A 26,753-nucleotide genomic window follows, 5' to 3' on the forward strand; every position below is an offset into this window, starting at 1 on the left:
GTGCTCGGTAATTGGGTGGGGGGTTAAGGGGAAGTCCCTGAGCTGGCTGGAATGTTCAGGCCCTGGGAGAGCCAGCTGGGATCCTGTCTGGAGGGGTCAGGCTGGCAGGAGAGAGGATGGGCAAAGTGCTGATGCAATGGCTTTTCATCTCCAGCCTTGTTATTTTGCAGTGGAAGAGCCTCAGTAATTTCCCTCAGTCCCTGATACTGCTGATCCTATCTCCCCGTCGGGCCTGGGTTTATATTTTATTTATTGTTTTAGCATGAGTGGATAAGCTTATCGCAGGCGAGCTCCATAAATCCCGTCCCCGCCATACACAGTCATTCCACATTAAACCAGCAGCGATCGCGTTGACATCCCAAACAGCAGGAAAGAGCCTGAGTGGAGAACACCTTGGAAATCATTCAATCTAGTTCACATGACAGAGTCCACACCAATATAGCCTCAAGGTCTTGTCACCCGCTCCTTCTGGAACCCTTTGGGATCTTGGCCAGCTCTCTAGGAGGTCCAGGTAAGTGCTTCATTCCTGGAGGGGGAGTTTACCTTGGCACAGCAGGAGCTGAGTCCCAGAAATCTGAGAGTAGCGTGTTGGGATGAGCTGACCCTGGCTGTTGGAAGGAATACCTTGGAGACAACAGATGGAGGCTGGATGGGGAAAGGAGTGTGTACTGGGACACACAGGGGGTGGGGGGAGGGAAGGGGGGAAGAGAAGAGAAATAAACGGAAAGAATGAAAGGATGGCAGGAAAGAAAGGAACCCTGGGCAAATGGAGAGTCAAAACCTGTTCAACAAGGGCCTTTGGACTCCAAGTCATTGGTTCAAATGCAGCCAAGAGTCCTTACCAACTGGTGTCCTGCATGAAATGAGCTTGTTGGGTCTCACTCCAGCGACCCTGGCACAACTGGTCCCTTGGCTGGCAGCAGGACTGGGCTTGGAAACGGAGCTCGGCCCTCCAGGTCAGGACTGGAGCAGGTCAATGGGGTGGTTGGGAGGGGCCCAGGCTGCAGCTAGCCTGGGGAGAAACAGAAACCTCCAGGATTGTCAGTCTGCTTCCTTTCACCAAGGCCAAGTGGCCTGAATGAAATGTCGCTATTTAAAGGTGTTCATTTCAGAGGGCTCCGTCGGTCTCCCTAGGCATTTCTAGGGCACCTGGCACTATGGTTCACACAGCATGATGATCAGAGACAAACACCCTATCTCCTGGGGCGAAGGCTTTCCCCAAAGCCATCGCTCCATGTCGGAGCAATCAGTCTTCAACCTCAAAGGAGAGCCACACAACACGTGCAAAGGACAAGCCGGGGAGCTTAAATTCATTACTCTACTAGACACTAAAAATCAGGGACTGAGCAGAGACACTGGATTTATGGCTTATTACAACCATCTGTAACCCACTAACCCCCCCTTTTTGTCCTACAACCGCAAAGCGGTTACCAGGCCACTCTACCTTGGATGGTCCCTTAGAATATGAGCTAACTGATTGAGCTAAACACCTTGCATTTTGCTGCCCCGCTGGGAGTACCTTTCCCAGCCCCGAAGAAGAGCCCTGGGTATGCTCGGTTTGCTCACCCACAGAAGTTGGGCCGATAAACGAGATCCCCTCACGCAGCTCATCTCACAGCACAAGTTAGTTTTTTGCCTGCTCCATTCTGCCATCAGATCGGTTTTCTGTCGCCCTTCTGAGGCACTGGCCAGGTGGCCCTATGGCAGGTATTTATTTAACTGGGCTCTGCTCTTCACTAACATGGGGGGGGAGGGGAGAAGAGTCTTTAGAAAGAGCATCAGGGCAAAAAGGTCAACAAAACGCCTATTGTCCTAGTCCAGGAAAGCAGCCAACTCCCCCTGCACAGCTCCACCGAAGCCATGACTCAGTAACTCCGGCCGGGGAACGCAATAGCACCCAGCCGAACTCTATGAACGCCCCAACCCCCGCCCAGCACTGCTGTTTGCACAGGAGCAAATAATGCTGCAGCTGGCTTGGATGATGGATTTTGCAGAGGGGAGGAGGCAAGGAGGGAGAGGAGAGGTAAAATTAACATATCTCTGGCTCTTCAAAAGCATCAAAGGCAGATAATGGTCAGAGAGGATCTGAAAGGACAGCCTTCTTACGGATGAAACAGGCAGCTCGCTGCAGACAGAGCGATGCAGAAGGTATGAAATATTACACAGGCAGAAATTATAATTACAAGGAAATTCATGTCCACAAGGCCGTGAAATGACAGACTAACTAGGAACTCAGTCCCCCCACCCTGCAATAACCCACCCGCCTGAGAAGAGGAGCGGGGTCAGGGGATGTGGATAAAACCATTTGTAGAAAAGGGAGACACACAAAAATCTAGTCCTAGCAATTGTCCAAGGCTAAAAACGGGAAATAAATGAAATCTGGGTTAGTCAGTGTGCTGACCACAGCAGGCTCCCCGCAGTTTGCAATTTTAATATGATTCTGTTAATGATAAACAGGGCAGGGGAGTGTGTCTTGTTCCAGCTAAGATGCACCATGGCACATTTCCCTGAACAGAAGGGACACGGTTAGCTGGTTGGGGTTGGTTTTTAAAGTGTAGGAGGCATCCTCCATGCTCAACTTAGAGTGGAATGTTTATGCTCCAGCCAGGACCCTGGAAGGACCCTGAACCGAACCAAACCAAAGCATGATGGGCTATTGAAAAAGATCAACAGGTCTATCATTCCCTACCCTAGACACCCCTCTCCAGCTCTCGCTATCAATCCTACAGCTATCCTTTCAGCAGCTGTCAATTCCTGAGAGAGTTATAGCCAGAGGTGTCCAATAGCACCTAAGTCACTTAGGAGCACAAGTGCCTTGACTCAATGTGGCTTGTGCTCCTGAAACGCAAGATGTTCCTGAAAATCCCATCTGTAGGCTTGAAGCAACTACCCTGGCATTAGTCAAGCCCTGCTTCCTAGGGGCATCATGATAGAAGCAAGTCAACAACTGGATTTGCTTACAAAAAAAACAGACTGCCTCCCCGCGGCAAACCACTGCACTGCAAAGCTGAGCACATCACAACCTGGGCTGAATAACTGGGGCACTGCACTGCCCCAACTCTGCCGCCCGACCTCAGTCATCTCCTCCGTCCTCGTCTGCTACTCCCACGGGGCTGCAGATGGTTCACTCGTAGGGCAAAGCCCTCTGGGGCAGGGCTTGCATCCACCTGTTCTATAAATTCCCTGGTGCGCATTTGCGAGGAATAATCACCATAATACACACAGGGCCTGCACCAGAGTCAGAGTGTTCCAGTGAGTCTTTGGCAAGGAGCTTTGGAAATATTGGACCCGATAGACTGGTCGTCTGATGCAATTGGGATAACCCTATGCTCCTCAGATGCTTGCGGTGAGGGCCATTAGGCCACGCCACATAAGTCAAGGGTCAGTTGTCCCTGTCACAGCTTATTTTCCCTCCCGACCCAAGAATGTCACCATCTCACCACTCACATGGCTTTAAAACAGACTCACTTCCTCAAGCAGGGGCTCCGTCCAGTTCCAAGGGTGAGGAGGCTCCAAGGGTCTGATTCCTCATTACCCTGCAGGCAATGGGGGCGATCAGATACACCAGCGCGAAGCAGTGTAATCTGGGTAGCCTTCTATGTTCACTTCGCACCTGGACAAACGACTGCATGAGGATCAGTGAATCGGATCCTGCAAGAGTAAGGCAGCCCCACCTCTACATCTACAGTGGGTAGGGCAGGTCAGCAGAGCCGCCTCCAGCTGGACAGGAAAACCAGGAGGTAGCCGGGCAGATCAAACTGCAGCAGAGCTATGACAACTGCGAAAAGCAGCTAGTTGCACAAAGGGAGACTGACAAGGACAAGGCAGAACTTGGCTGCTTGCAAGAGGCTGCAATGCCTCGTGTGCCTCACTCCCACCTGCCCACAAGCCCACGCATGGCAAGGGCCACCCCTTGATTTAATGCCCACTTGCTTAAGAGAGAGATTCAGCCTGTTTCTCCCAAGTGCCCTTGGAGGTAAATGACACCCAATGCCCTTTGCCAGGGACACTTACTAGAATGGGGAACGGGGGTAAGAAGCCCAAATCATTTGGGATTCCCTTGCATTGGTGGAAAGTTGGGCTGGCTGTTCTGTTCGGTCTCTCTCACCTCTGAGATTTATAAAAAGAAAAGGAGTACTTGTGGCACCTTAGAGACGAACCAATTTATTTGAGCATAAGCTTTCGTGAGCTACAGCTCACTTCATCGGATGCATACTGTGGAAAATACAGAAGATGTTCTTATACATACAAACCATGAAAAAATGGGCGTTTACCACTACAAAAGGTTTTCTCTCCCCCCACCCCACTCTCCTGCTGGTAATAGCCCATCCAAAGTGATCACTCTCCTTACAATGTGTATGATAATCAAGGTGGGCCATTTCCAGCACAAATCCAGGGTTTAACAAGAACGTCTGAGGAAGCAGGGGGGTGGGGTGGGGTGGGGTAGGTAGGAAAAAAACAAGGGGAAATAGGTTATCTTGCATAATGACTTAGCCACTCCCAGTCTCTATTCAAGCCTAAGTTAATTGTATCCAATTTGCAAGTGAATTCCAATTCAACAGTCTCTTGCTGGAGTCTGGTTTTGAAGTTTTTCTGTTGTAATATCACAACTTTCATGTCTGTAATCACATGACCAGAGAGACTGAAGTGTTCTCCGACTGGTTTATGAATGTTATAATTCTTGACACCTGATTTGTGTCCATTTATTCTTTTACATAGAGACTGTCCGGTTTGCCCAATGTACACGGCAGAGGGGCATTGCTGGCACATGATGGCATATATCACATTGGTGGATGTGCAGGTGAACGAGCCTCTGATAGTGTGGCTGATGTGATTAGGCCCTGTGATGGTGTCCCCTGAATAGATATGTGGGCACAGTTGGCAACGGACTTTGTTGCAAGGATAGGTTCCTGGGTTAGTGGTTCTGTTGTGTGGTATGTGGTTGCTGGTGAATATTTGCTTCAGGTTGGGGGGCTGTCTGTAGGCAAGGACTGGCCTGTCTCCCAAGATTTGTGAGAGTGTTGGGTCATCCTTCAGGATAGGTTGTAGATCCTTAATAATGCGTTGGAGGGGTTTTAGTTGGGGGCTGAAGGTGACGGCTAGTGGCGTTCTGTTATTTTCTTTGTTAGGCCTGTCCTGTAGTAGGTGACTTCTGAGATTTAGGATTCTAACTACAGCTGTGTTTAAAGACCCTTGCTTATGGCTAGCAGATTTCTCTGCAGGAGGGAAGGGATTATACTGTGCCTGTGACCCAGACATGCTAGAGTCCTACCCTCTTTTTCAGAGTCCCCATACTGTGCTGTTAGGACAACAGTTCCTATAGGGGGGAGAAATGCTATTCCCACTGATCCGACAAACCACCCTAGCCACAGCCCTGTTTAAACACGCTGGTTGCTAGCACCATTCCTAGAGACTGGCCCCATCTACACTAGACTCCGTTCAGAGGGGTTTCCAGCTTTGCTAATGATGGAGCTGAACCCATCAGTGGGAACCTGAGGGTAGATGGGTCACCGGTTGCTGCAGGGAATTTTAACGCTGTATCCCCTAGTCTAACTGCCATCAGAGCACCAGCCAGCAGCCCATTTTGCAAGGGCTCTCAACGGTGCAAATACCCAACGCTGGTAACCCCAGGAATGGAAACGGTGTTAGCAAGGGTTGGAAACTTTCCACATAGACAGAGCCAGAATGTGTGTGTGAGCGTATACACACGTCCTTGTGTGTGGTAGGTGTTCAGGGCAGGAGCACTAGTGCCACACATGCACACACAAATGCATGCAACAACCTCCAGACTTAGAGCTCCGATGGAGTGCGGACATAATCCTTCCGTTAAATCTGTTAACAAATTTTCAAAAGCACCAAGCAAAAGCCGTCCTCGCGAATGGCATGCTCTGGCTGTCACTACCAAGAATGCACCAGACGCGTCCTGCCTGTCACTGGAATGAAGTCGGATATCATTCCTAATTGGGATTTGTTCAGCATCTCCCCGCTGGATTAGTCCCACACCCGCTCGGTAATGCCCTCCCCTGGGCTGCAATCAGTTTCACTAATGGAACTGCATTTACTATCCACTTCAAAATCACTTCAAATCGCTCCTCCCATACCCCAACCCCGCACACACAAAATCCAGTGAGAAATGGGGTGACAGGCTGTAACATGACCCTCAACTCCCAATGACCTCATTCCCATCTGAACTCTGGGCTGTGGCTTTTTTAATCAGCCTGGAATTGCACCCAGTGGGAATGATCAATATAGCCAGATAGGATTGCACTTCCAGGGATCCCAATGCACACAAGCCCTCCTAAACACACACACACACTCCTTCCAACTACAGCAGTTTGTGACGGCCCACTGTTCCACCTCCAAGGAGCAATAGGATGGCGGCCCCTGGGAAGGGAAATAAAACACCTCGATTCTTGTCCCTTTTGTGCTCCTGAAAGTCTCATCGAGCAGGATTTGCTCTGGATTGCTTCTACGGCAGGGCACCATTGCCACTAAACTTGTACAGCCGATAGGGATCATTTGTGACAAAGGGAAACACAGATTTCCAGGAGGAAAGGGGGTGAAGGTTTTCATGTAAAAAAAAATACAGACACTGTGCCAAGCCTCAGCTTCCCCAGGGTCTCACACGGAGATCCCTAACCGCCCCTCTGAATCAGGCCCAACCCGATCGTGGAAGATACAGTATCATCAGGGGATGGCAACTATCCCCCAGTCTCCCTTGATTGTACAGAGCAGCTCACAGGCCAGGACATTGCCGGCTTGCGTTTGCAGGGTGCCACAAGATGGATGCCAGTCTCATGCCAATGCTACAGATGGCTTTTTGCATGCCCGGTTCATCCAGGCAGAGCTGCCCACATTAACGAGGGTCAGAGTTTAGGTTGCCTGTTAACTCGGCAGCTTTTCCAGTCCAGTGAATTCAGAGCGAGAGGACAGAGAGGAGATTGGCTGGCGTCCCCGGGTGCCGTTAAACTGATGGTATCTTAAGAGAAGCCTGGCTCTCAATCTCCCTGGTTCCTGATGGCCAACCCAGAGCTCAGTGTGGGCACAGGCTGTGCACCTTGCAGGGGACCCTCCGCATCCTCATGGCAGGCAGGCCTCCCACTGAAAGGGCCAACAGGCCAGGTGAGTTTGAGGGAGCCCAATCCGCAGGACAGCGACTGCCTGCTCTGGCCTCCCGAAAACTTTGTTCCCCCTCTCCAGCCCCCCCCCCCCAGGAACCTGTTAAACTCTAGCAATCTCAGCTGCCAAAGAAGGAAAGAGCAGAAGGGGGCTGGGGGGCAGACGCGCGGAAGAGGTGGCCGAACGGAGGCTGGTGGCTTCTGAAGCCGGACCTAGCAAGAGCAGGGAGGCAGAGTTGGGGGGGGGACTCGACACCATGGGCCTTGCAGGGTCTCAGGACACCCCAAATCTCCTGAAGCCGGGTTCTCGCTCTGAAAAGGGATGGGGGGGGGAGGGGAAGACGACAGGTGCCCATCACACGCCGCGGAGCTGCAGCGCAAATTACCACCAGGCTCCAATGACACAGGAGCGAATCCCCCCGCTGCCAGCCCCAGCGCGGGGCCCTCGGCCCACCCCAAAGCACCCCATGTGTGCGGCAGCCCGCGGGGGGGGGGCAGCCCCTGCTGGGATCTGGACCCCCGCCCCCCCGCCGTGTTACCGAGTGGGGAGCTGGGAAGTAGCCCCCCAGGGGAGACTGGTCGCGAGGAGTCCGGCGGGCAAGAAGGGGGGGGAGGGAGGGAAACCCCCTTTCCTTGCCAGCTCCGCAAAGAAGGGGCCCAGCCCCCACACAGCAAGGCAGAAAGGGGACGGCGGCCAGCCACCCCCACAGCTCCAGGGGGAAGCGCCGGAGCCACCCGCGCCCCAAGCCCAGCCCCGGCCGCGCGCGCGGGGACCGACCCCCCCCCCCCAGCCGGGCTCCTCACCTGGCCCCGCCGGGCCCCCCCTCCGCAGCCTCCTGCGGCTCCGCAGCCGGCTCCGCACAATGGGATCTGCAGTGTCTATAAATCCGCCGCGGCTCGCTCGGCGGCGGCGGGGCACCGGGGGGGGAGAGGGGCGGCCCCGGGGCTGCGCTGCGCTGCCCGCCCCCGCCGGGTGCACGGGCTGGCCCCGCAGCGCCCGGCCCCCTCCGCGCGCCGACCTTTGCGCCGCGAGGGAGCCGGGCGGCTTCCCTTATAAGGGCTCGGTCGCTATGGCAACCAGGACTCCACCTGTCCTTCCGCAGCCGCGCGGGGCCGGGACGCGCCGCCGCTCCCCCCCCCCGCCCCGCCCCCCGCCTCCCGGCCGCAGCCCCCTGCCCGGCGCGCGGCCCCGCGGGCAAAGCTGGGGCCGGGGCAGCGTCTGGCCGGCCCAGCAGGGGGCGCTACAGGGGATGGGGCAGGTTGGGGAGGGGAGTGCCTGGCTCTCCCAGCAGGGGGCGCTGCAGGGGATGGTGGGGAGGGGAGTGCCTGGCTCTCCCAGCAGGGGGCGCTGCAGGGGATGGTGGGAGGCAGTGCCTGGCTCTCCCAGCAGGGGGCGCTGCAGGGGATGGTGGGGAGGGGAGTGCCTGGCTCTCCCAGCGGGGGGCGCTGCAGGGCATGGGGGGGAGCGCAGGCTGGGGGGAGCACCTGGCTCTCCCAGCAGGGGGCGCTGTAGGGGGTGGTGGGAGGCAGTGCCTGGCTCTCCCAGCAGGGGGCGCTGTAGGGGGTGGTGGGAGGCAGTGCCTGGCTCTCCCAGCGGGGGGCGCTGTAGGGGGTGGTGGGAGGCAGTGCCTGGCTCTCCCAGCGGGGGGCGCTGCAGGGCATAGGGGGGGAGCGCAGGCTGGGGGGAGCACCTGGCTCTCCCAGCAGGGGGCGCTGTAGGGGGTGGTGGGAGGCAGTGCCTGGCTCTCCCAGCAGGGGGCGCTGCAGGGGATGGTGTGGGGGGGAGTGCCTGGCTCTCCCAGCAGGGGGCCTGCAGGGCATGGGGGGTAGTGCCTGGCTCTCCCAGCAGGGGGCGCTGCAGGGGATGAGGGGGTGCCTGGCTCTCCCAACAGGGGGCGCTGCAGGGCATGGGGCAGCGCCTGGCTCTCCCAGCGGGGGGTGCTGCAGGGCATGGGAGGGAAGCGCAGGCTGGGGGGAGCACCTGGCTCTCCCAGCAGGGGGCGCTGCAGGGGATGGGGGTCGCCTGGCTCTCCCAGCGGGGGGCCTGCAGGGGATGGTGCAGGTTGGGAAGGGGAGTGCCTGGCTCTCTCAGCAGGGGGCGCTGCAGGGGATGGGGGGAGTGCCTGGCTCTCCCAGTGGGGGCGCTGTAGGGGGTGGTGGGAGGCAGTGCCTGGCTCTCCCAGCGGGGGGCCTGCAGGGGATGGTGGGGGGGGTAGTGCCTGGCTCTCCCAGCGGGGGGCGCTGCAGGGCATAGGGGGGGAGCGCAGGCTGGGGGGAGCACCTGGCTCTCCCAGCAGGGGGCGCTGCAGGGGATGGGGGGGAGTGCCTGGTTCTCCCAGCAGGGGGCGCTGTAGGGGGTGGTGGGAGGCAGTGCCTGGCTCTCCCAGCAGGGGGCGCTGCAGGGGATGGTGTGGGGGGGAGTGCCTGGCTCTCCCAGCGGGGGGCACTGCAGGGCATGGTTGGGGGGAGTGCCTGGCTCTCCCAGCAGGGGACGCTGCAGGGGATGGTGCAGGAGAGCGAGGGTTGGGGGGAGCGCCTGGCTCTCCCAGCAGGGGCTGCTGCAGGGCAGGGGTAGGCAATTATTTTTGGTCACGGTCCAGATTTCTTGGGCAAGGTTCAGTCAAGAGCCAGATGCCAGAGAAAATAATTTAAAAATAAACCACAACAATAAGGACAAGTAAATACAAAGATTGCGGGGTTCGTCCAAAAGCATCTGGCGGGCCAGATTTGGCTCATGGCTCACCTATTGGCTATCCCTGCTGGGGATGGTGCAGGAGAGCTGGCCGGGGGGGGAGGGGTGAGTCCCTGGCTACTGCAGTCCCAGCCTCTCCCAGCAGGAGGTGCTGTAGGGAATGCTATAAGAACACAGGCTACGGGGTAGCTCGTTGCTCCCCCAGCCTCAGCCCCTTTCCCCCCCAGAAGCGTTGCTGCAGGGCATTAGGTGGGGAAATCGCGGCTATTGCGGCTCTCCCAGCAGGGGGCACTGCACAGCTTGGGCTCACCTTGTCTGTGCGCTGGGAGGGGCGGTTTTAAAAGACCCCGCCCAGAGCCCCAAGCAAGGGTCTGCGCGAAGAACGGGTCATGCCCACCGGCATGCAGCATACACGCAGGGACGCTGGAGCGGATCGTGGCAGGAACAGGCACCGTGGTAGCCATGCAAACGAAGGCAAAAATTATGCAGGAGAAACCCAAGTTGGTGCTTTCAAGATCTTAAAAGAGCCTTCAGAGCACAAGCCACAGAGACTAGAGTTAAACGCTTCGGCCCGGCCCCCTGTCACGCGCTGATAATGAAGTGGAGCAGCTTATTAGCTGTCGGGTATTCCATTGCGGGTGGCCAGCCCAGCCTGGCAGGGGGCGGAAATCTGCTCTGCCCCTCCCAAAGTCTTCGCTCGTGGTTGGAACTGCCCACCCTGGAGCACAGACAGCTGTGAGCAAGGTGTCTGCCAGCCTCCTCGCTGGGGCTCTGCCTCTTCCCCCTTCCCTCTGCGTGCCGCGCCTCGCCACACCTGGTAGCCCCTAAGCCCACGCGTCCCTAGGTCCAGCGTCCTAGTGGTACCTGTCCCACCCCCATGGGCAAGCGTGTGTCCCGGGGAGCAGGACCCAGTGCGTTGCCGGAGTCCAAGTGGTTGACTCACACCAGTCCAGTCCCTTCGGAGGGGTACGGAGATGCACAAGTCCCAGGCCAACGGTACCACACTTGTTTCACATAGCCGTGCCCATCTCCACGGCTGTAGCCCACACGACCAGGCCCCCTATACCGAGCTGGATCTGATTCCCGGGGCTGACGCAGCAGGGCCCGTTTCTACGGCTGCCCCCCGCCCTGACAAGGTCTCCCGATGTTGACCGCTAACTTCACAACCAACTCCCTCCACAAACGCCCCCGTTCCCTTCCCGCTGCCACGCTCTTCCCCTCCCTCTGAGCAAGTCCGTCGCCGCACAAAGATGGCACAAAGGACGAGCCTCGGCCCAGCCCCATGCTGATCAGCCCTCCCACTGCGCGTGGCCATTTTCCTGGCCTCGTCCCATACGCCTAGCCTGAGATACGGCGGCTGCCAAGGTGGGGCTGTCCTGGTCCCCTCAGCAGCGCCCTACGCCTCGCCACTGTATCTCCCAAGAGACACCAGCCCGCGCCTGCTGTGGTTACACACGGACGGGGGACCCTCCATCTGAACCATGACGTGCGTTCTGAAGGGGCGACACGGAGGGGAGACGATGGGCCATGTGTGTGAGACCTGGGGGATCCCGGTGTCCCTGTGCCGTGGAGCAGTGCCAGACAAAGACCCTAAGTCAGTGCGGGAGGAAAAGAGACTGGGGAGAGAGGGAGCTGAGAAGCAGCGAAGGGACCACCCAGGGAAGGGGGTGATGCGTTGGGGGGTGCCCCACAGTGCTGGGAGGTCGGGCGGCAACCCCCTAGTAAGAGCTCAGGAAGGCACACACATGCTGGACATATGATATAAGGAGTGGGGAAGGGGACGCCCCAGAGGGCGAGAAACTGCAGGGTGGGGTAGGCAGCTATACCACCCTCCCAGGATCTCAGCAGCAATTCCTGCTTTCCAGGCCTCCTCAAAGGGCTGGGCCCTTCCTATGCAGCTAACGTTCACTTCCACCATTTAACTGTCCCCGTGCAATGCTTCCCCTCTGAGCCCAGGTACCCAAGGAGCAGGCAGTGAAGCCCCTGGGGGTCAAGAGTCAGTAACACCCCAGTGGTGATCAAGGTGAGACCAGCCAGGTGGGAAAGGGCCACTCTCTGCACCCGTCCAGCTCTGTGCTCCAGAGGAATCTCCTGGGCTTTACAACCCAGTGGTGCATTTATCACCACAGCCCATTGGGAGCTCAGTCAGAGCCCAACTCTCGGGGTGTTTTCACAAGTCTCGTTCCCTTTCTTAAAGCCCCAACTACTGGAGTCCCTTGGATTAGGTGAAAACCTCAGCTTGCTTTTCTGGGGTTTTAACAAGCTTGAGAAATGCGTGGAGGTTGGAAACCACTGGTCTAGGCAGATGTCCCTCACCTTTGTAGTATATGAACATCTCATAAACCTCAGAGACTCTGCCCTCACAACCGCCCTGTGAGGGAAGGGAGGAATCATTATCCCCATTCTACAGGTGGGGAAACTGAGGCACAATAACTTGTCCAGGTGAGCTAGCAATCAGACCCTGAGTGTCCGCATGCAAGCCCCCGCCTTCACCACAAGACCACCCTTCCTTTTCCCAGCCAGCAGCTGCCAAGCAAACCCTGAAGCTTTAGCATGCAGCAAATAAACTCTTTCCCTCACTCTCCCCCTCCTCCCCCCTACCAGCGATGACCCTAAAAACTTGGCAGCAAGCAAATCATGCGGAGGGTGAGCTCTGGGTTCCTTCTGCAAGACAGAAAGCCCAGGAGTCAGGAAAGAGCCCTGGATTTTTACATGTATATTTTAGCTTGGCCCTTTTTGCTGATATATATTTATTTATACTAAAATCGGATTTATTCTGGGCAGCTGCAAAGCTGCTGTTGTCAGAAAGCCACCAGTACACTAACCCCCCTCCTCAGCCTTTTGTATTCTGCAGCAAAACTGGGCGAGCTTAAATCCCAGGCTTTCGTATACTTTCATTTAGTCTATAAAAAGGCACATTTCTGCTTGAGCCACCCTACTGTATTTTTCCCCCCCTGCAGCCTGCAACCCCGAGGGCACCAGAAGAGGGGAAGCTTTAGGGCTGTACAGCTGGCATGCCTGCACTGAGAGGGTTACGGTCAGGGGAATGTTTGTAATCCTCTGTTTTCTGGGGTTTGTCATTTGTCTGCACAATCGTGCGTTCCCGGCTGGCACGTGCCATGCCAGATCTCAGCTGACAAGCACATTCTAAAAGCAATTCAGATGGCTGGGAGTCACGGACAGGGGAAAGGGTCACCCATTGCAATTCATTATTAATTATTATTATAATACACATTTCTAACTTTCCAACCCAGCTCGGATGGAAGCAAGGCCATTTGGCTGACGGCAGTTCACAGTACAAGGGCGCCACGTGGGAAGTGCCATGTTTCAGAGGGTATTAGCACCAACACATTTTCCAGCTAAGGTGACCAGATGTCCTGATATTCGCGGCTTTGTCTTATCTAGGCGCCTATTTCCCCCCACCCCCATCCCGATTTTTCACACTTGCTAGGTGGTCGCCCTATTTCCAGCTGTCTCGAAGGCACCCCCATGCAATTCCATGCTGACCGTAGGGATGGACCCAGCTCCTCGCTGCTGCATGAGGCAAAAACAACCTCCTTTTGGAGTTTGAGGGCGGAGATACGCTTCTGCTCCTCTGAGCCCACATCCAGTTAAAGACAGTGCAGATGACATGAGCTAATGGATAGGGCCCACCCTGGCCTGGGAGTCAAGAGACCGGGATTCTAACCCTAGCTCTGTCACTGGGCCTTTTCCCCTTCCACCCTTTATCGGATCTCCGTAGACTGTAAGCTGTTCCGAGCAGGGACCATCACGACATGTACAGCAACTAGCGCAAGAGGGCCTTGTTCACAGCTGGGGGCTTTAGCTGCTGCCGTACCACACACAGTAAGTAATAATATTGCCACGCTAAGCCCTTCTTCGGGATGACACCGCTTGGAAGGAGACTGGTAAATTTCTTTACTGTTTTATATTAATAAATTAAAACGGAATGTTTAAAAAAATCAGAACTTTGTGGTGTTTGCTTACTTCCTGCATTTTCTCCAGCTGGGGACAGCACTGGGTACTGCGGGGGTGGGATCTCAATCCAAAACTCAGACAGACAGGAAGACAGCGCTGCTAATCTGGTCTATTAGTCAGTTTCACTTTCCCTGTCTCCTTCCACTGTTTACTGTTAACCTGCCATTTAAAGCTCTCGCCCATCTGGGTTTTGAATTAGCTCGCTTTAGCCTTGGATTTGGCTGTAGACTTGCTGACGGCCTGTTGGGTGTGTGCACCTGCCTTTTCTGCTCTGTGATATGTATACGTATGATTAAAATTAATATTGCATTCCCTTTGCAGGTTTCGTGATCAGCACCACAGTGTTCTGCTTTGGGGGCTGCCATGCTGAACGGAACATTGAAATTTCCGAAACATTTCTATTCAGATCTGATTTGCTAAACGCTCTTGTATATCATATTTTAAACAACAAGGTAAAATCGGGCTCTAAATTACCTGGCAGCCTCCCCCTGCCAAATGGCTAATATATTAAAAATACGAGCGAGTCTGTAACGTTTCAGAAAGGCTTTGATCATGTTTGTATCTCAATGTCATTTAAAGGTTGGCACCCACTAGTTCCAATCCCTCTATTTTCATTTACTCTCCGTAATTGTTTAACACGTTCAGAGAAGATGAATAATGCTTGTTTTCTTTCCCCAAAAGCAGATGCGACCATTTCTTTGTTTGCTGGTTTCTGCCTCGGATAGGGGGTGGCAGGCAGGACTCTGGGGAGTAATGTTCAGTGGTTATCAGCTTATAGGTATCTACATAGGAAAAAATATTTAATACTGGGCTCTCCAGTCTAACAGAGGAAGCTCTAACACGATCAAATGGCTGGAAGTTGAAGCTAGACAAATTCAGACTGGAAACAAGGCGTAAATGTTTAACAGTGAGAGTAATTAACCATTGGGACAATTTACCAAGGGTTGCGGTGGATTCCTTAACACTTGCAATTTTAAAATCAAGATTGGACGTTGCTCTAGAAAATCCGCTCTAGGAATTGTTTGGGGGCAGTTCTCCGGCCTGTGTCAGACTAGATGATCCCAATGGTCCCTGCAGGCCTTGGAACCTATGAATCTGTGCATCATCCCAAGGGGGAGCACTCTGTCCCCTCTGGAGTGTCACCCCAAAACGGTGGGTTGTATTTATTTTAATATCTTTGGCTGCGCTTCACCCTTGGGCAGTGCACCAGCAGAAGGTCCATGTATTACCTAAATCCCACTTCAAACCTGGGCTTTATGGCTATGGAGCGCCTTTTGAGGGCTCTTCCCACAAGGATAAGTTTCACCCTCTGTGACAGAGACCATGAGAATCCAGAAGATCTTTCCACCCGATTATAACAAACCTCAAAAATCATTCAGCTCCTGAGTCCAAGCAAGTGGGGCTTTCTATAAATGCTGGCGGTTCCATTATTGTATTAATAACCGAAACATTTCAAGTTATTTATCAAGAAATCGCTCTCTTTGACTAGCAAGGGGATGCCTGTATTTCCAGCGCGGAACGGAATGGATTTAAAGACTGTGCATGACACTCACTGTATAATGTCTAATGAGTGTGAACCCAGCGCAGCCGGAACAGGGGACTGATGATGATAAAACAACAATCAATAATTAACACTGCCTGCACCTCTGAGCAGGCTGGAGACAGTGAGGAAGAGGCTTTGCTTTGCTAGGCCTCTGTGGACAAAATAGCTGCTTTCATCAGGGGTCTGTTTGGCCCCAGAGAACACAGTGGGGAAACAAGGATTTTCTCCTCGTTCGCGTAGGCAGAGAAGGCATGTTCTAAGAGTGGCTAAGAACACAGATCCAAATCCTCAGCTGGGGTAAATCAATAGAGTGCCCTTGGCTTCAGCAGAGCTACACGGCTATACACCACGCGGTGGATCTGGTCAATGGTTTCTGCCAAGGCTTAGTTTGTAATGAAAGAGGTGCCGGAGCTCCAGCAATTTTTTAACATTCATAACTGATGCAGCAAGCCCAGAGGTGCCGGGGCTCAGCACTGGTCCCTGCATACGGTGGTTTCTGTCCACACAGGTCGGAAGAAGCCATGTGATAACACAGGTGAACAGCACTCGCAGTCTGTAAACACGCCACGTAGAAGAGGCTTAATCCTAACTTCTCCAGCTGGTAGGTTACTCTGATTTTGATGCACTGGCTTTTATGAGCATGCCCAGAAATCTTCTCCTGCCTGCACAAAACCCTTTCGTAACACCAGACCATTAACGGAGCAGCCAACTCAGAGGGAAGCTGCAACCCAGAACCACTGGCGCCCCCCAAGGGAGAAGATGGGAGAAGCACTGAGTCTTGCTGGTCCAAGCAAGCACCTGCGGGCCGAAGTACAGAAATCAGTTTTAGGGTCAAGGGCCCTTCACAGATTATGCAATTTCAAGTCTGGGGAGCATAGACAAAAGCATATCGGCTACTCTCACTCTGCATGGGGGACAAGAGACAGAAGTCCCACTGGCATTCATGCGCCCAGCCTCGTGATTTTATCACAAGTTGGCGTTTAAAGCCCCAGCTCCTGGAGTCACGTGATCACAGGAGACTCTCAGCTTGCTTTATTTATTTATTTATTTTTGAACAGGAAGTTTCTAGCCCTTATGGTTGCAGAGAAAAGCTTGAATTCATGATGCCCAAAGGCTCACACCCCAGAGGGCAAATAAGAAGAACCCAAAGTATATCCTTGGGCGGGAGGGGGAAATCCCATGACTTTTAAGATAATCTCATGATTTCACGGGGCCTGACTCATGAGTTTTGCATGCTCAGAGTTGGCCATGCCACACTCCTTCACTAAGCCATATCTCCACACCAGCCCATCCGCAGCATGGATTCCCCACCGTCCAGAAGCGGAGGAGGGCTGGGAAGGAGGACAGGCTCTGGGTCAGTGGCTTGAATCTGGCCTGGATCAACAAGGACCGTTTGGGTCCTATGTGAAATGAGGAGGGTAGCTCTTTGGTTCAGTCACCTGGGGAAGGCCGTAAAGATAATCCCAATGGTTGTTAAATTATGAGGAGTCTCTGTGGAGAGACCATGGAGACTGCACTGCCCTCTCCCCACATGGGGTGTCGTTGCTCCAGGTGCGGGGTGGTGTTGGGGGAGCCCATGCTGCACCAGTTCTGTGATGAGAGAGATTATTACAGTAGGGCCCAAATGGGCTCAGCGCCCCATTGTGCTGGGTGCTGTATAAACACATAGGAAGCTGCGGCCCCTCCCCCAGAGAGCTGACCTATCTTTTAACCAGTTACTGATCCAGGAGAGGATCTTCCCTTAGATCCGTGGCTCCTTACTTTGCTCAAGAGGTGAGGGCCCATGTCAGAGGCTTTCTGGAAAAGGGAGATAATGATAGTGATCCCCTTTATGAAGCACTTTGCGATCTACTGATGAAAAGTGTTATCTAAGGGCTAGGTATTACAATCATTCTGTTCCCGGGCAGCATCTCAGAGAAGGGGAAATTAAGGTTGTAACTCTATATCAGGAAATTCAAAAGGGGAAAAAATATTTTATAGGCACCATCATTCAAACAAACACACACATCTAAAGATAGAACATTCCACCTTTAGTCTGCCCCCATATCTCATTCAGCCTTTACTCTGCCCTCTCATTCAGTCTTTACTCTGCCATGCCGGCCCTGTGCATCTTCCATGTAACATACATATCTGTCTATGACACGTGTGACAGCTAGGGGACAAATCAAACCCCAGATGCCTTGCCAGGAACCTGGAAAGCTGAGGACAAGCTTTGAAATTCCAGGTGCTTGGGCATTTTGTCTGACTGCTTTATTATTCACGATGTTTATTTCTAGTAGTGCCCAGAAGCTGAAGATCAGGTCTGGACTCTGTTGTGCTAGGTTCTGTACATCCGTGGCATCTGTACAACCTATCATTCAGCATGATACGACAGGCAGTTGTAACAAACAAGAGGTGGGAATGGGGAGGGTGGAGAGGGAAACGTGGGCACAGGGAGATGGTGGTGGGGCATTCATTGTTTTAAAGGATCAAACATAAACAGAGAGTAATAATCTCTAGCTTTTATCTAGCGCTTGTCACCAGCAAACCTCAAAGCACTTTACAAACAAAGTCAGCCTCGTTATCCTCATGTGACCGATGGGGAAACTGAGGCACAGAGACGGGACGGGACTGACCCCAGGTCACCAAGCAGGCCCATGGCTGAGCCAGAAACAGAAGCCATGTCTCCTGAGTCCTTTTCCTGCGCCCTATGCACTAGGCCCCCAAGACATCACACAGCCATTGCTTTTTAAGGCCCGGAAGAGCCAGCCTGATCATGTAGTTTGCCCTCCTGCAGAACACAGGTCAGTGAGTCCTGCATGGCGCCCAGTGAAATCAGTAACCCCGACCAGCCTCCCGGAATTATCGTGGGAGAGCGCTGGCCAATGGCCAGGTCCGGGTTAAAACTGATCTTTTCTCACAACCTAACAGTTATATCCACCGATCCAAACTGATTTCTGGGACCTGGCCCAGCATGGGGGTGGCACACTGGGAAGGAAACCACTTCAACAGAGGGAAGGAAGTTGGTGTCCTACGCACACACCCACATGTGTAGATTAAACCTGGAGGGAGTTAAGACAAACAGAGACTTGGAGGACTCGATGCAGCCAAAAACGATGCCACATCAACCTTGTGACCCAAGCTACGGCCCTGAAGATTTTGTCCTAAAATGCTCTATTTCTTTCTGCCCACATTGCTTTCATCCCTCCAGGAGGCACCCAGCTGGAATTTCTCCAGCTCCCGCTGCGCTCACCGCCCTCGGTGCCTTTCCATACCATGCAGTTGTAGCTGTGAATTCAGGGCTGGATTGACGGGGCTGGGGACTAGAGTGGCTGATTCCCAGAGCATGTTCAGCAGCAGGGCGAGCATTCCTCAGCCCATCCTTGGGGCAACCCGGAAGGGGGAAAGGACTGGTTGTGCCCAGGAAACTCTGCTGCAGCTTCCAACAAGGTTTCAGAGCAGCAGCCAGGTTAGTCTGTATCCGCAAAAAGAAAAGGAGGACTTGTGGCACCTTAGAGACTAACCAATTTATTTGAGCATAAGCTTTCGTGAGCTACAGCTCACTTCATCGTGCATGCATCCGATGAAGTGAGCTGTAGCTCACGAAAGCTTATGCTCAGATAAATGTGTTAGTCTCTTCCAACAAGGGTAACCCAATAGTGTCAACTGTGGGGGTGGTTTATGTGGTGGAGACACACTTGTGCCCTGGGAACTGGACTGAGGCTACTCAGGTCAGATCCCACAGGCCCACCCAATGAGCCCTGGGCAATGCCAATGGGCTGCACTCAGCTCGAGCACTCTCAGAGATCTCTGCCTGCTCCCAAACCTGCCATCTGTGCACCTGCAGCATCCCATCAGTGCCCAGGTCTCCCAGCCGTCTGGAGCATGAGAGACCGGGCGGTTTCCCCCTTGAAACTAGCTGGCTTGGGACAAAACAGATGATCCAATTTAAAAGGAACAATGTGTTTGCTTCGGGAAGGAAACTTGGCACAGGCCAAAGGAATCATTGCAGCCAGATCAGAAACCACAAGAAAGGCTCTTTAAAGTCCAGGGTGCCATTAATTCCTCAGCATGTCAGTCCGGGGGAGGTAAGTGCAGGAAAGAAAGGGACTTATTGTCGGAAAACAGAGTGAAATATTAGCCAAGCAAAGGCTGCATTAGCACCTACAATAGCTGGCTGGCGGCAGGCTGCTTGTGTTGGCAAGATATTAGACCAGGACGCATGTGATCTGAGTCCGATCCCCAGCTCTGTCTGCCACAGACCCCCTGGGTGAAACCTGTTACTTAATCGCTCTGTACCTTCACTCCCTCTCCATAACTAGGGATGGTGACGCTTCCTTCGTCTGCCTGGTTTACTTAGACTGTACGCTCTTTGTAGCAGGCTGCCATGGATGTACAGAACCTAGCACAACAGAGTCCAGACCTGATCTTCAGCTTCTGGGCACTACTAGAAATAAACATCGTGAATAATAAAGCTGTCAGACAAAATGCCAAAGCACCTGGAATTTCAAAGCTTGTCCTCAGCTTTCCAGGTTCCTGGCAAGGCATCTGGGGTTTGATTTGTCCCCTAGCTGTCACACGTGTCATAGACAGATTTGTATGTTACATGGAAGATGCACAGGGCCGGCATGGCAGAGTAAAGGCTGAATGAGAGGGCAGAGTAAAGGCTGAATGAGATATGGGGGCAGACTAAAGGTGGAATGTTCTATCTTTAGATGTGTGTGTTTGTTTGAATGATGGTGCCTATAAAATATTTTTTCCCCTTTTGAATTTCCTGATATAGAGTTACAACCTTAATTTCCCCTTCTCTGAGATGCTGCCCGGGAACAGAATGATTGTAATACCTAGCCCTTAGATAACACTTTTCATCAGTAGATCACAAAGTGCTTCATAAAGGGGATCACTATCATTATCTCCCTTTTCCAGAAAGCCTCTGACATGGGCCCTCACCTCTTGAGCAAAGTAAGGAGCCACGGATCTGAGGGAAGATCCTCTCCTGGATCAGTAACTGGTTAAAAGATAGGAAACAAAGAGTAGGGATAAATGGTCAGGTTTCACAGTGGAGAGAGGTAAATAGTGGGGCTCCTGGGGATCTGTACTGGGAACAGCGCTGTTCAACATATTCCTAAATGATCTGGAAAAAGGGGTAAATGATGAGGTGTCAAAGTTTTCAGATGATACTAAATGACTCAAGATAGTTAAGTCGAAAGCTGACTGCAAAGAGTTACAAAGGGATCTCACAAAACGGGGTGACTGGGCAACAAAATGTCAGATGAAACTCGGTGTTGATAAATGCAAAGGAATGCACACTGGAAAACATCATCCCAACTATACATGCAAAATGATGGGGTCTAAATTAGCTGTTACCAGTCGAGAAAGAGATCTTGCAGTCACTGCGGATATTCACTGAAAACATCTGCTCAGTGCGCAGCGGCAGTCAAAAAAAGCAGGCAGAATGTTAGGAACCATTAGGAAAGGGATAGATACTAAGACAGAAAATATCATGATGTCACTATACAGATCTATGGTATGCCCACACCTTGAGTACTGCGTGCAGCTCTGGCCACCCCATCTCACAAAACACGTATTAGAATTGGAAAAAGTACAAAGGAGGGCAACAAAAACAATGAGGGGGATGGAACAGCTTCCGTCTGTGGAGAGATTTAAAAGATTGGGACTGTTCAGATTAGAAGAGAGATGACTGAGGGGGGAAATGACAGAGGTCGATAAAATCATGCCTGGTGTGGAGAAAGTGACTAAAGAAGTGTTATTTACCCCCTCACATAACACAAGAACCAGGGGGTCATGCAGCCCAGATCAACTAACCAACATGGGTGGATTTGGGGTCGTGGCCCACTCCTTAGAGGACAGGCATCCATAACACCAGTAAGCTCAGCACAGAAGCCAAGCCCTGAACAGATCATGGCAGCTCATCTCCTGGAGATGGTCAGGGTTGTTATTCTTATTTAGCTCTTTTCATCAAATGATCTCCAAGGGCTTTACAAAGGAAGTCAGTGTCAGGGGAAACTGAGGCACGGGGCGGCAAAGCGACTTGCGCAGGGTCATCCAGCAGGCCAGTGGCTGAGCTGGGAACTGAACGCATGACTTCTGAGTCTCAGGCCAGCGCTCTACCCATGGGGTCACACTGCCTCCCCTCTGCAGTGCATGGCTCTGGGGGAGCTTGCCCCATTGCTGCCCATGCTCTGAAGATAAGGGGGAGCTATAATGCATTCCGTACTACGGAGATGCCGGCAGATGCGGCACTGCTCGCCCCTCCTGTTGGCCTGCACCGGGGGCCAACTGCTAATTACACATGGGGAATTACAGAGCAGGCTGCATCGGCGGGGTGGCCCGGGTCCAGAGCAGCGACGCTCAGCGCCTGCACCGAGCCGCTCAAGCTCAGTGAGGAATCCCCGCACCAGACACAGCAGGGTCTTTCCCCCCACTCAGTTCAGGGGCCTCCAAGCCCTCCGACGGCATGAGGTGCTTTGACACGAACACGATCAATTCTAGACTGCGTGGAGCTAGTGTGCAGGCAGCCGTGTGCCCGGGTCTGGCTGCCGCTCTGGGCTTCAAGCCCCAGTTCCTGGGAACAGCCGGTCCAAACAAGGACTCACCCTCAAAACCTGTCTCAGCTCTGTGATCACAAAGCAAGCTGTAGAAACACCTGGGGCCGTGTTCTCTCCCCCAGTCGGAGCCAGAGTGTCCAAAATGCTCAGCACATCGGGTGTCCCTGGGGTGCTGGGTTCTTGGGAGAATCGGGCCCTTATTTAGGTGTATAAACAGCAACAGAGCTTGGAGGGAAGATTTGGGTGCTGAGCCCTGGGCAATCTGGCCTATGATACACGCATACGTATCCACACCCCCCATCACCGCGGCTTGTGCCAGGCTCCCAGCCTCACACTGGGGCTACCCTTTGGCAGGAGGGCTATTGGGGCGGTTAAAAAAAACAGGGGGCCAGAAGTGCCTTCCCAAGAGGCAGCCTGGGGCTCGTGGCTGGGGCAGGGGCTGCGGTGAAAGGTTTGTCCGGTGTGATCTATTTTGTGAGGTTCCCCCTGCACCCCAGGGAGGGGAGAAGTGCTCTGGAGGGAGGAAGCCCAGAGGCGAGGAAGCCCCGAGCAGGGTGTTTAGGGCCACGCAGAGTCCAGGTGTGCAATGAGCATTGGTGCTGACCCCCGCGGGCTAGGTAGGGAGCAGGGAGGGGGGATTGGCTCTCAGCCAATTTAGTTTCCACCCTTCGCCCGCCCCTACTCACAGCCCCAACCCAAGTGAAGGTTGGAAAGAACTGGGTGGGGGTCTCCCCTCCTCCCACATGTGCCAGCTAGCCCCCTGGAGGACAGATCCATTGGAGTGGGGGGACTCCATGGCCCCCGTTCCTCATAGAGAGGATAAATACACCCCTGCTGCATGCCCATTAGCCCCCACCAGAGATCAAATCTCCCCATACCCCCAGCTCCCCACACAGAGGTAAATCTGCTCCCAATGATTGTCCCCTAGCCCACCCCCAAGGTCAGATTCCCACCCCCACGCGCCCCCATAGAGAGATGCTGTACGTTCACAACCCTGGGAGAGCATGAGGAAAGCCTACTGCTGCTGGCAAGACCCCAACCGAGCCCGCCAGCCCTCTTATGCCTCTTGTGACTTCACTGCCTGACCCCACTGCCAGGTCTGGGCTAGAGTTCACAGAGCCCCTTGAAAGGCGGAGACGGGGGGAAACGCCTAACCAAAACGGTGCCCCTTACCTGGTCCCGGATCCTCTCCTGCTGGCCTCGGATGGCCAGGGCATGCTGCGGGTACTTGTTCTTCAGGTGGTCCATGAAGGCGTCCCGCTTGCGGTCCATCTCGGCCTTCTGGAGCCCAGTCAGGGCCTCCAGGCTCTGGGCAGCGATCACCGTGTGCCGGCGTTCCGAGGTGTGCACCAGCCCGACGTTGGAGAAGCGCCGGGTCCCGTTCCCCAGGGTCCTGTATTCCCGTGGGTACTCCGCATCGTCCGCTGAGATCATGTGTGTGCTAGTCCTCTCGGGATCTACACGGGGTGGGGGAAGGGGAGAGAGCAGAGCTGGGGTCAGGGACCTTTCCGCCAGCCCTCGGCCTGATGCCTTGGTCGTTGGGGCGACCGTCGAGAGGGGCCAGGGAATCCAGCAGTTACTGCTCCGTTGTGGAGCTGCTTGGTCAGGGCTGGCAGCCAGGGACTGAAGTGAGGGGCTGATGGCACAGGCTGGCCGGGGGCAGGGTCCATGCTCCAGATCCCCTGAGCAGAGCTTGGGTTGGATGGCTGGTGGCTGTACAATGCCCAGGGGATGGGGGCTAGGGGCCTGGCTCTCCGTTACCCTGCACAGTTACGCTGTGACCACCCTGCTGTTTTTAGCATGCTAGCTCGAGAAGAGGGGCAGGGCATGGGCATGGGCAAGGCAGGCCCTGGCTGGCAACCACCAAACTTCATTCATGTGGCAGCCTCGTTCTCCAGAGGTGAAAGGCCAATGCCTGAAGCCCGAGTCCCACCTTGCTTAACACGCCCAGCTGGCCCTGATTCACGGCAGAGCGACCCCACCGCAGCGCCTGACTAGAGGCAGAGGGTCACTGCAGGCAAATGCTCTGCACAGGCTGCTCCCCCCTGGGTGCTTGGCCATGCAATGCACCCCGGTTTATGGTACCACCTCGGTTTGGTGGCCAGGAGACAGAGCAATCCACTAGTTGGCTTCTCCGATGGGTCAGGTTTAAAGGGGCGCTGTCCAGTGGTCGAGACCAGGGGGTGGGTCACACCTGAGGAGGAAGCATTGGCCGCTTGGTAAATCTCTCGAGATGGATTGGATCCATTCGCTGCTCTGCTGCCAGGCAGCAAATGACATCAACAAAATACAGAGACGCCCCAGCGAGACGCCCAGCAGGCGGGGAATTCGACTCCCTCCTTCCATCTCTGCCCAGGCCGGGGAATTAGGGCTCGCCCCCTGCAACCGGGGCCTGATTTCCAAAGAGCCCAGCACCCATGGTGGGAGGAGGGGGCAAAGGTGTGGGGGTGGGGGGCAGGGACAAGCGAATCAGGAAGGAGATGATCTAAGCTTCTAAGGGGGGGCTGTTGCAAGCCAGCAATGGAGGTGAGTTCTAAACCTGTGGCTAAAGCATCTGACAGCGTCTCTTTAAATCGCCTCTCAGATAGAAGCCACATGAAAAGTCCTGGGCTTGTCCGCGGTGACCAGATGCCAGCAACAGCCCCTCTGCCCCCAAGGCATTGCCACTTTCCTACCTACGCTCCCTCCCTCTCTGCTACTCATTCGGCCCCCAAAGGAGGGCTTGGCGTATGAGGCGCAAACAGAGGGTGGGTGGATTTCAGGCTCAGGAGAAGGGGGCAGGGTCGTGGGGGCGGATTCTGGCCTGGGGAGGAGGAAGGAGAGTCAGGGGCTGCAATCAGGGTTTTGTCCTGGGACAGATTGCAGCAGAGAGGAGGGGAGGGGGAGGCTGAAGGCTGCAGAGCCGCCGGCCCGGGACAGCAACAGACGTAGGGAGACAGGACAGGGGAACCACAGAGACCACAACGTTCAAAAGAAAAGGCTAACAATTGACTTGAAACCAAAAACAGTCAGAGACCCAGGACAGACGAGGGCCCGTACGCTGCTCCGGAGCAGAGACACACAGAAGGACACAGACAAACGGACATACCAAAAAGAAAATGAAATGCAGGGCAGTGCATGGGGGGAGGGGGACTCTTTCGGACTGCCGGCGCCGCTCTGAGGCTAAGGTCCAGCTGGCAAAAGCAACGCGCTCCCCACCCGGCGACAGGCATCTCTTCTCACTTCCCCAGGCAGGCGTGGGGACACGCTTCCTGCAGAGAGACACAGCCAGCACACCTAGGCCCAGGGAGACCCCTTCCTCAGCCAGCTCCCTGCTCCAGCTTCACCCCCTTCCCGAGGTCCCTCATGCCCCAGATCTCTCTGTAGGCTCGTCCCAGCGTTCACCTTGCCCCTTGCCTGCTGTTGGCTCTGTCTTTAGCAGATCCTGCATCTCCCCGGCTGGCCCTGTGCTGACAGAGCTCTACAGAGTTAGTGCCAGAACCGGTCACCACTGGGAGTCCCCCCCAACACACACACACGCCAGCGGCAGATTCTCAGCATTCAGATTAGGAAAGCCCCCTCAAACCAGAGCAAAATGCCCCTGTCTTGGAAGCACCTTGACCGCCGAGCGCCTCTCCATGCACAGCAGGGACCTGCCCGCATCACCTCTAAGACTGGCCTCGGCAGGGAGAGCTGGGAAAGCATCCTCCTCCGAGATCCCCTGGAGTGCTCAGCCCCCACAAACACAAGACCCTGAGAACGCAGCTCCAATGGGCAGCCTAGCTCTCACAGGTGGAGCCCAGCCCCACGGTGCCATGAGTGACTGAGGCGGATAGCGATGGATTGTTACAGGTGCCTTGGGTTTAAAAAACACTTTAAAACAAGATGACTGTAGCCCGGGATAAAATACCAGACAAGGGAGAGGAAGGATAGTCCTGTGCTTAAGGCTCTTGGCTGAGACAGCTGGATAGAGAGCTGAAGGAGAATCTCCACCAGCTGTTAACAGAATAGAGCCTATGACACAGAGGCAAGCAGTGATTCTCACCACTAGGGGGCAGTGTTTGCATTACAATAAGTACATGGGTCTTGGGTATTTATATGGCCCCCATTACTGTAGTATGTGAGCCTCTCACAATCTATAGCGTATTTATCCTGTGAGGTAGGGCAGTGCTGTTAGCTCCATTTTAGGGATGGCAAACTGAGGCACATAGCTGTTAAGTGACTTGCCCAATGTCACACAGGGAATTGAACCCAGAGTCTCCAGCTAGTGCCTTAACTATCAGCCCAGGCTTCTTTCATCTTTGGCTCATATGTTGATATTTCTATAGCCATTTCTACCCAGAGAGCTCCAAACATCAAAGCACTTCATGACACCCCAGTAAGGGAGGGAAGGATAAATTAACTCTGTTTTCGTAAATGGGGAAACTGAGGCACAGGATGCAAAGTAACTGGCCCAAGGTCCCCCAGGCACAGAGCAGGAAACCGAATTCAGCTTTCCTGGTCCTGTGTTTGGGACCCCTGGACCACACGTCATTTCTGTGTCAATCGCCCCGTCAGTCAATGGTCATTTGCAGAGCGCTGTTTGTCCCTCTTTTTGCAAAGGAGGAGGATATCACGGGGGTGGGGGCCAGCAATCACACAGAAAGTAAGGGGGTGGGGGAAGCTTGCCGGTTTGCAGCCACAGGTAATTCATTGGCTGCACTTCGTGATTTTAATTTCCAGTGAAGTTGTGCCGAGCCTGCGAGTGGTAATTAATGACTGGGACTCCCTGCACGTGGAGATCGCCTGGAGCTTTCCTGGGGCTTGAAAGGGGAGGGCAGCTTAGGGTCTGTCTCCCCTCAGAAAATTCCAGAATGCCTGTTAAATCCCCCACCCCCACAACCCCGTGAAGGTGA

The 26,753-nt window shown here is 54.3% G+C and overlaps 1 protein-coding gene across 7 annotated transcripts in view; it reads right to left on the reverse strand.

Annotated features, from left to right (window-relative positions):
- Positions 1–26,753, reverse strand: part of SRCIN1 (SRC kinase signaling inhibitor 1) — a 204,993-nt gene that overhangs the window by 68,978 nt on the left and 109,262 nt on the right. For 6 of the 7 annotated variants that reach the window (XM_084615769.1, XM_084615772.1, XM_084615770.1 and 3 more), the window contains one exon: positions 23,053–23,336. In XM_084615769.1, coding sequence (XP_084471895.1) covers positions 23,053–23,336 — 284 coding nt within the window. Of the gene's footprint in view, positions 1–7,922; positions 8,073–23,052; positions 23,337–26,753 lie in introns of those variants that run through there. The other variant, XM_084615775.1, reaches the window with a different exon arrangement.

The sequence above is a fragment of the Lepidochelys olivacea genome, assembly GCF_965140295.1.
Source record: "Lepidochelys olivacea isolate rLepOli2 genome assembly, chromosome: 27".
Classification (NCBI taxonomy): domain Eukaryota; kingdom Metazoa; phylum Chordata; order Testudines; family Cheloniidae; genus Lepidochelys; species Lepidochelys olivacea.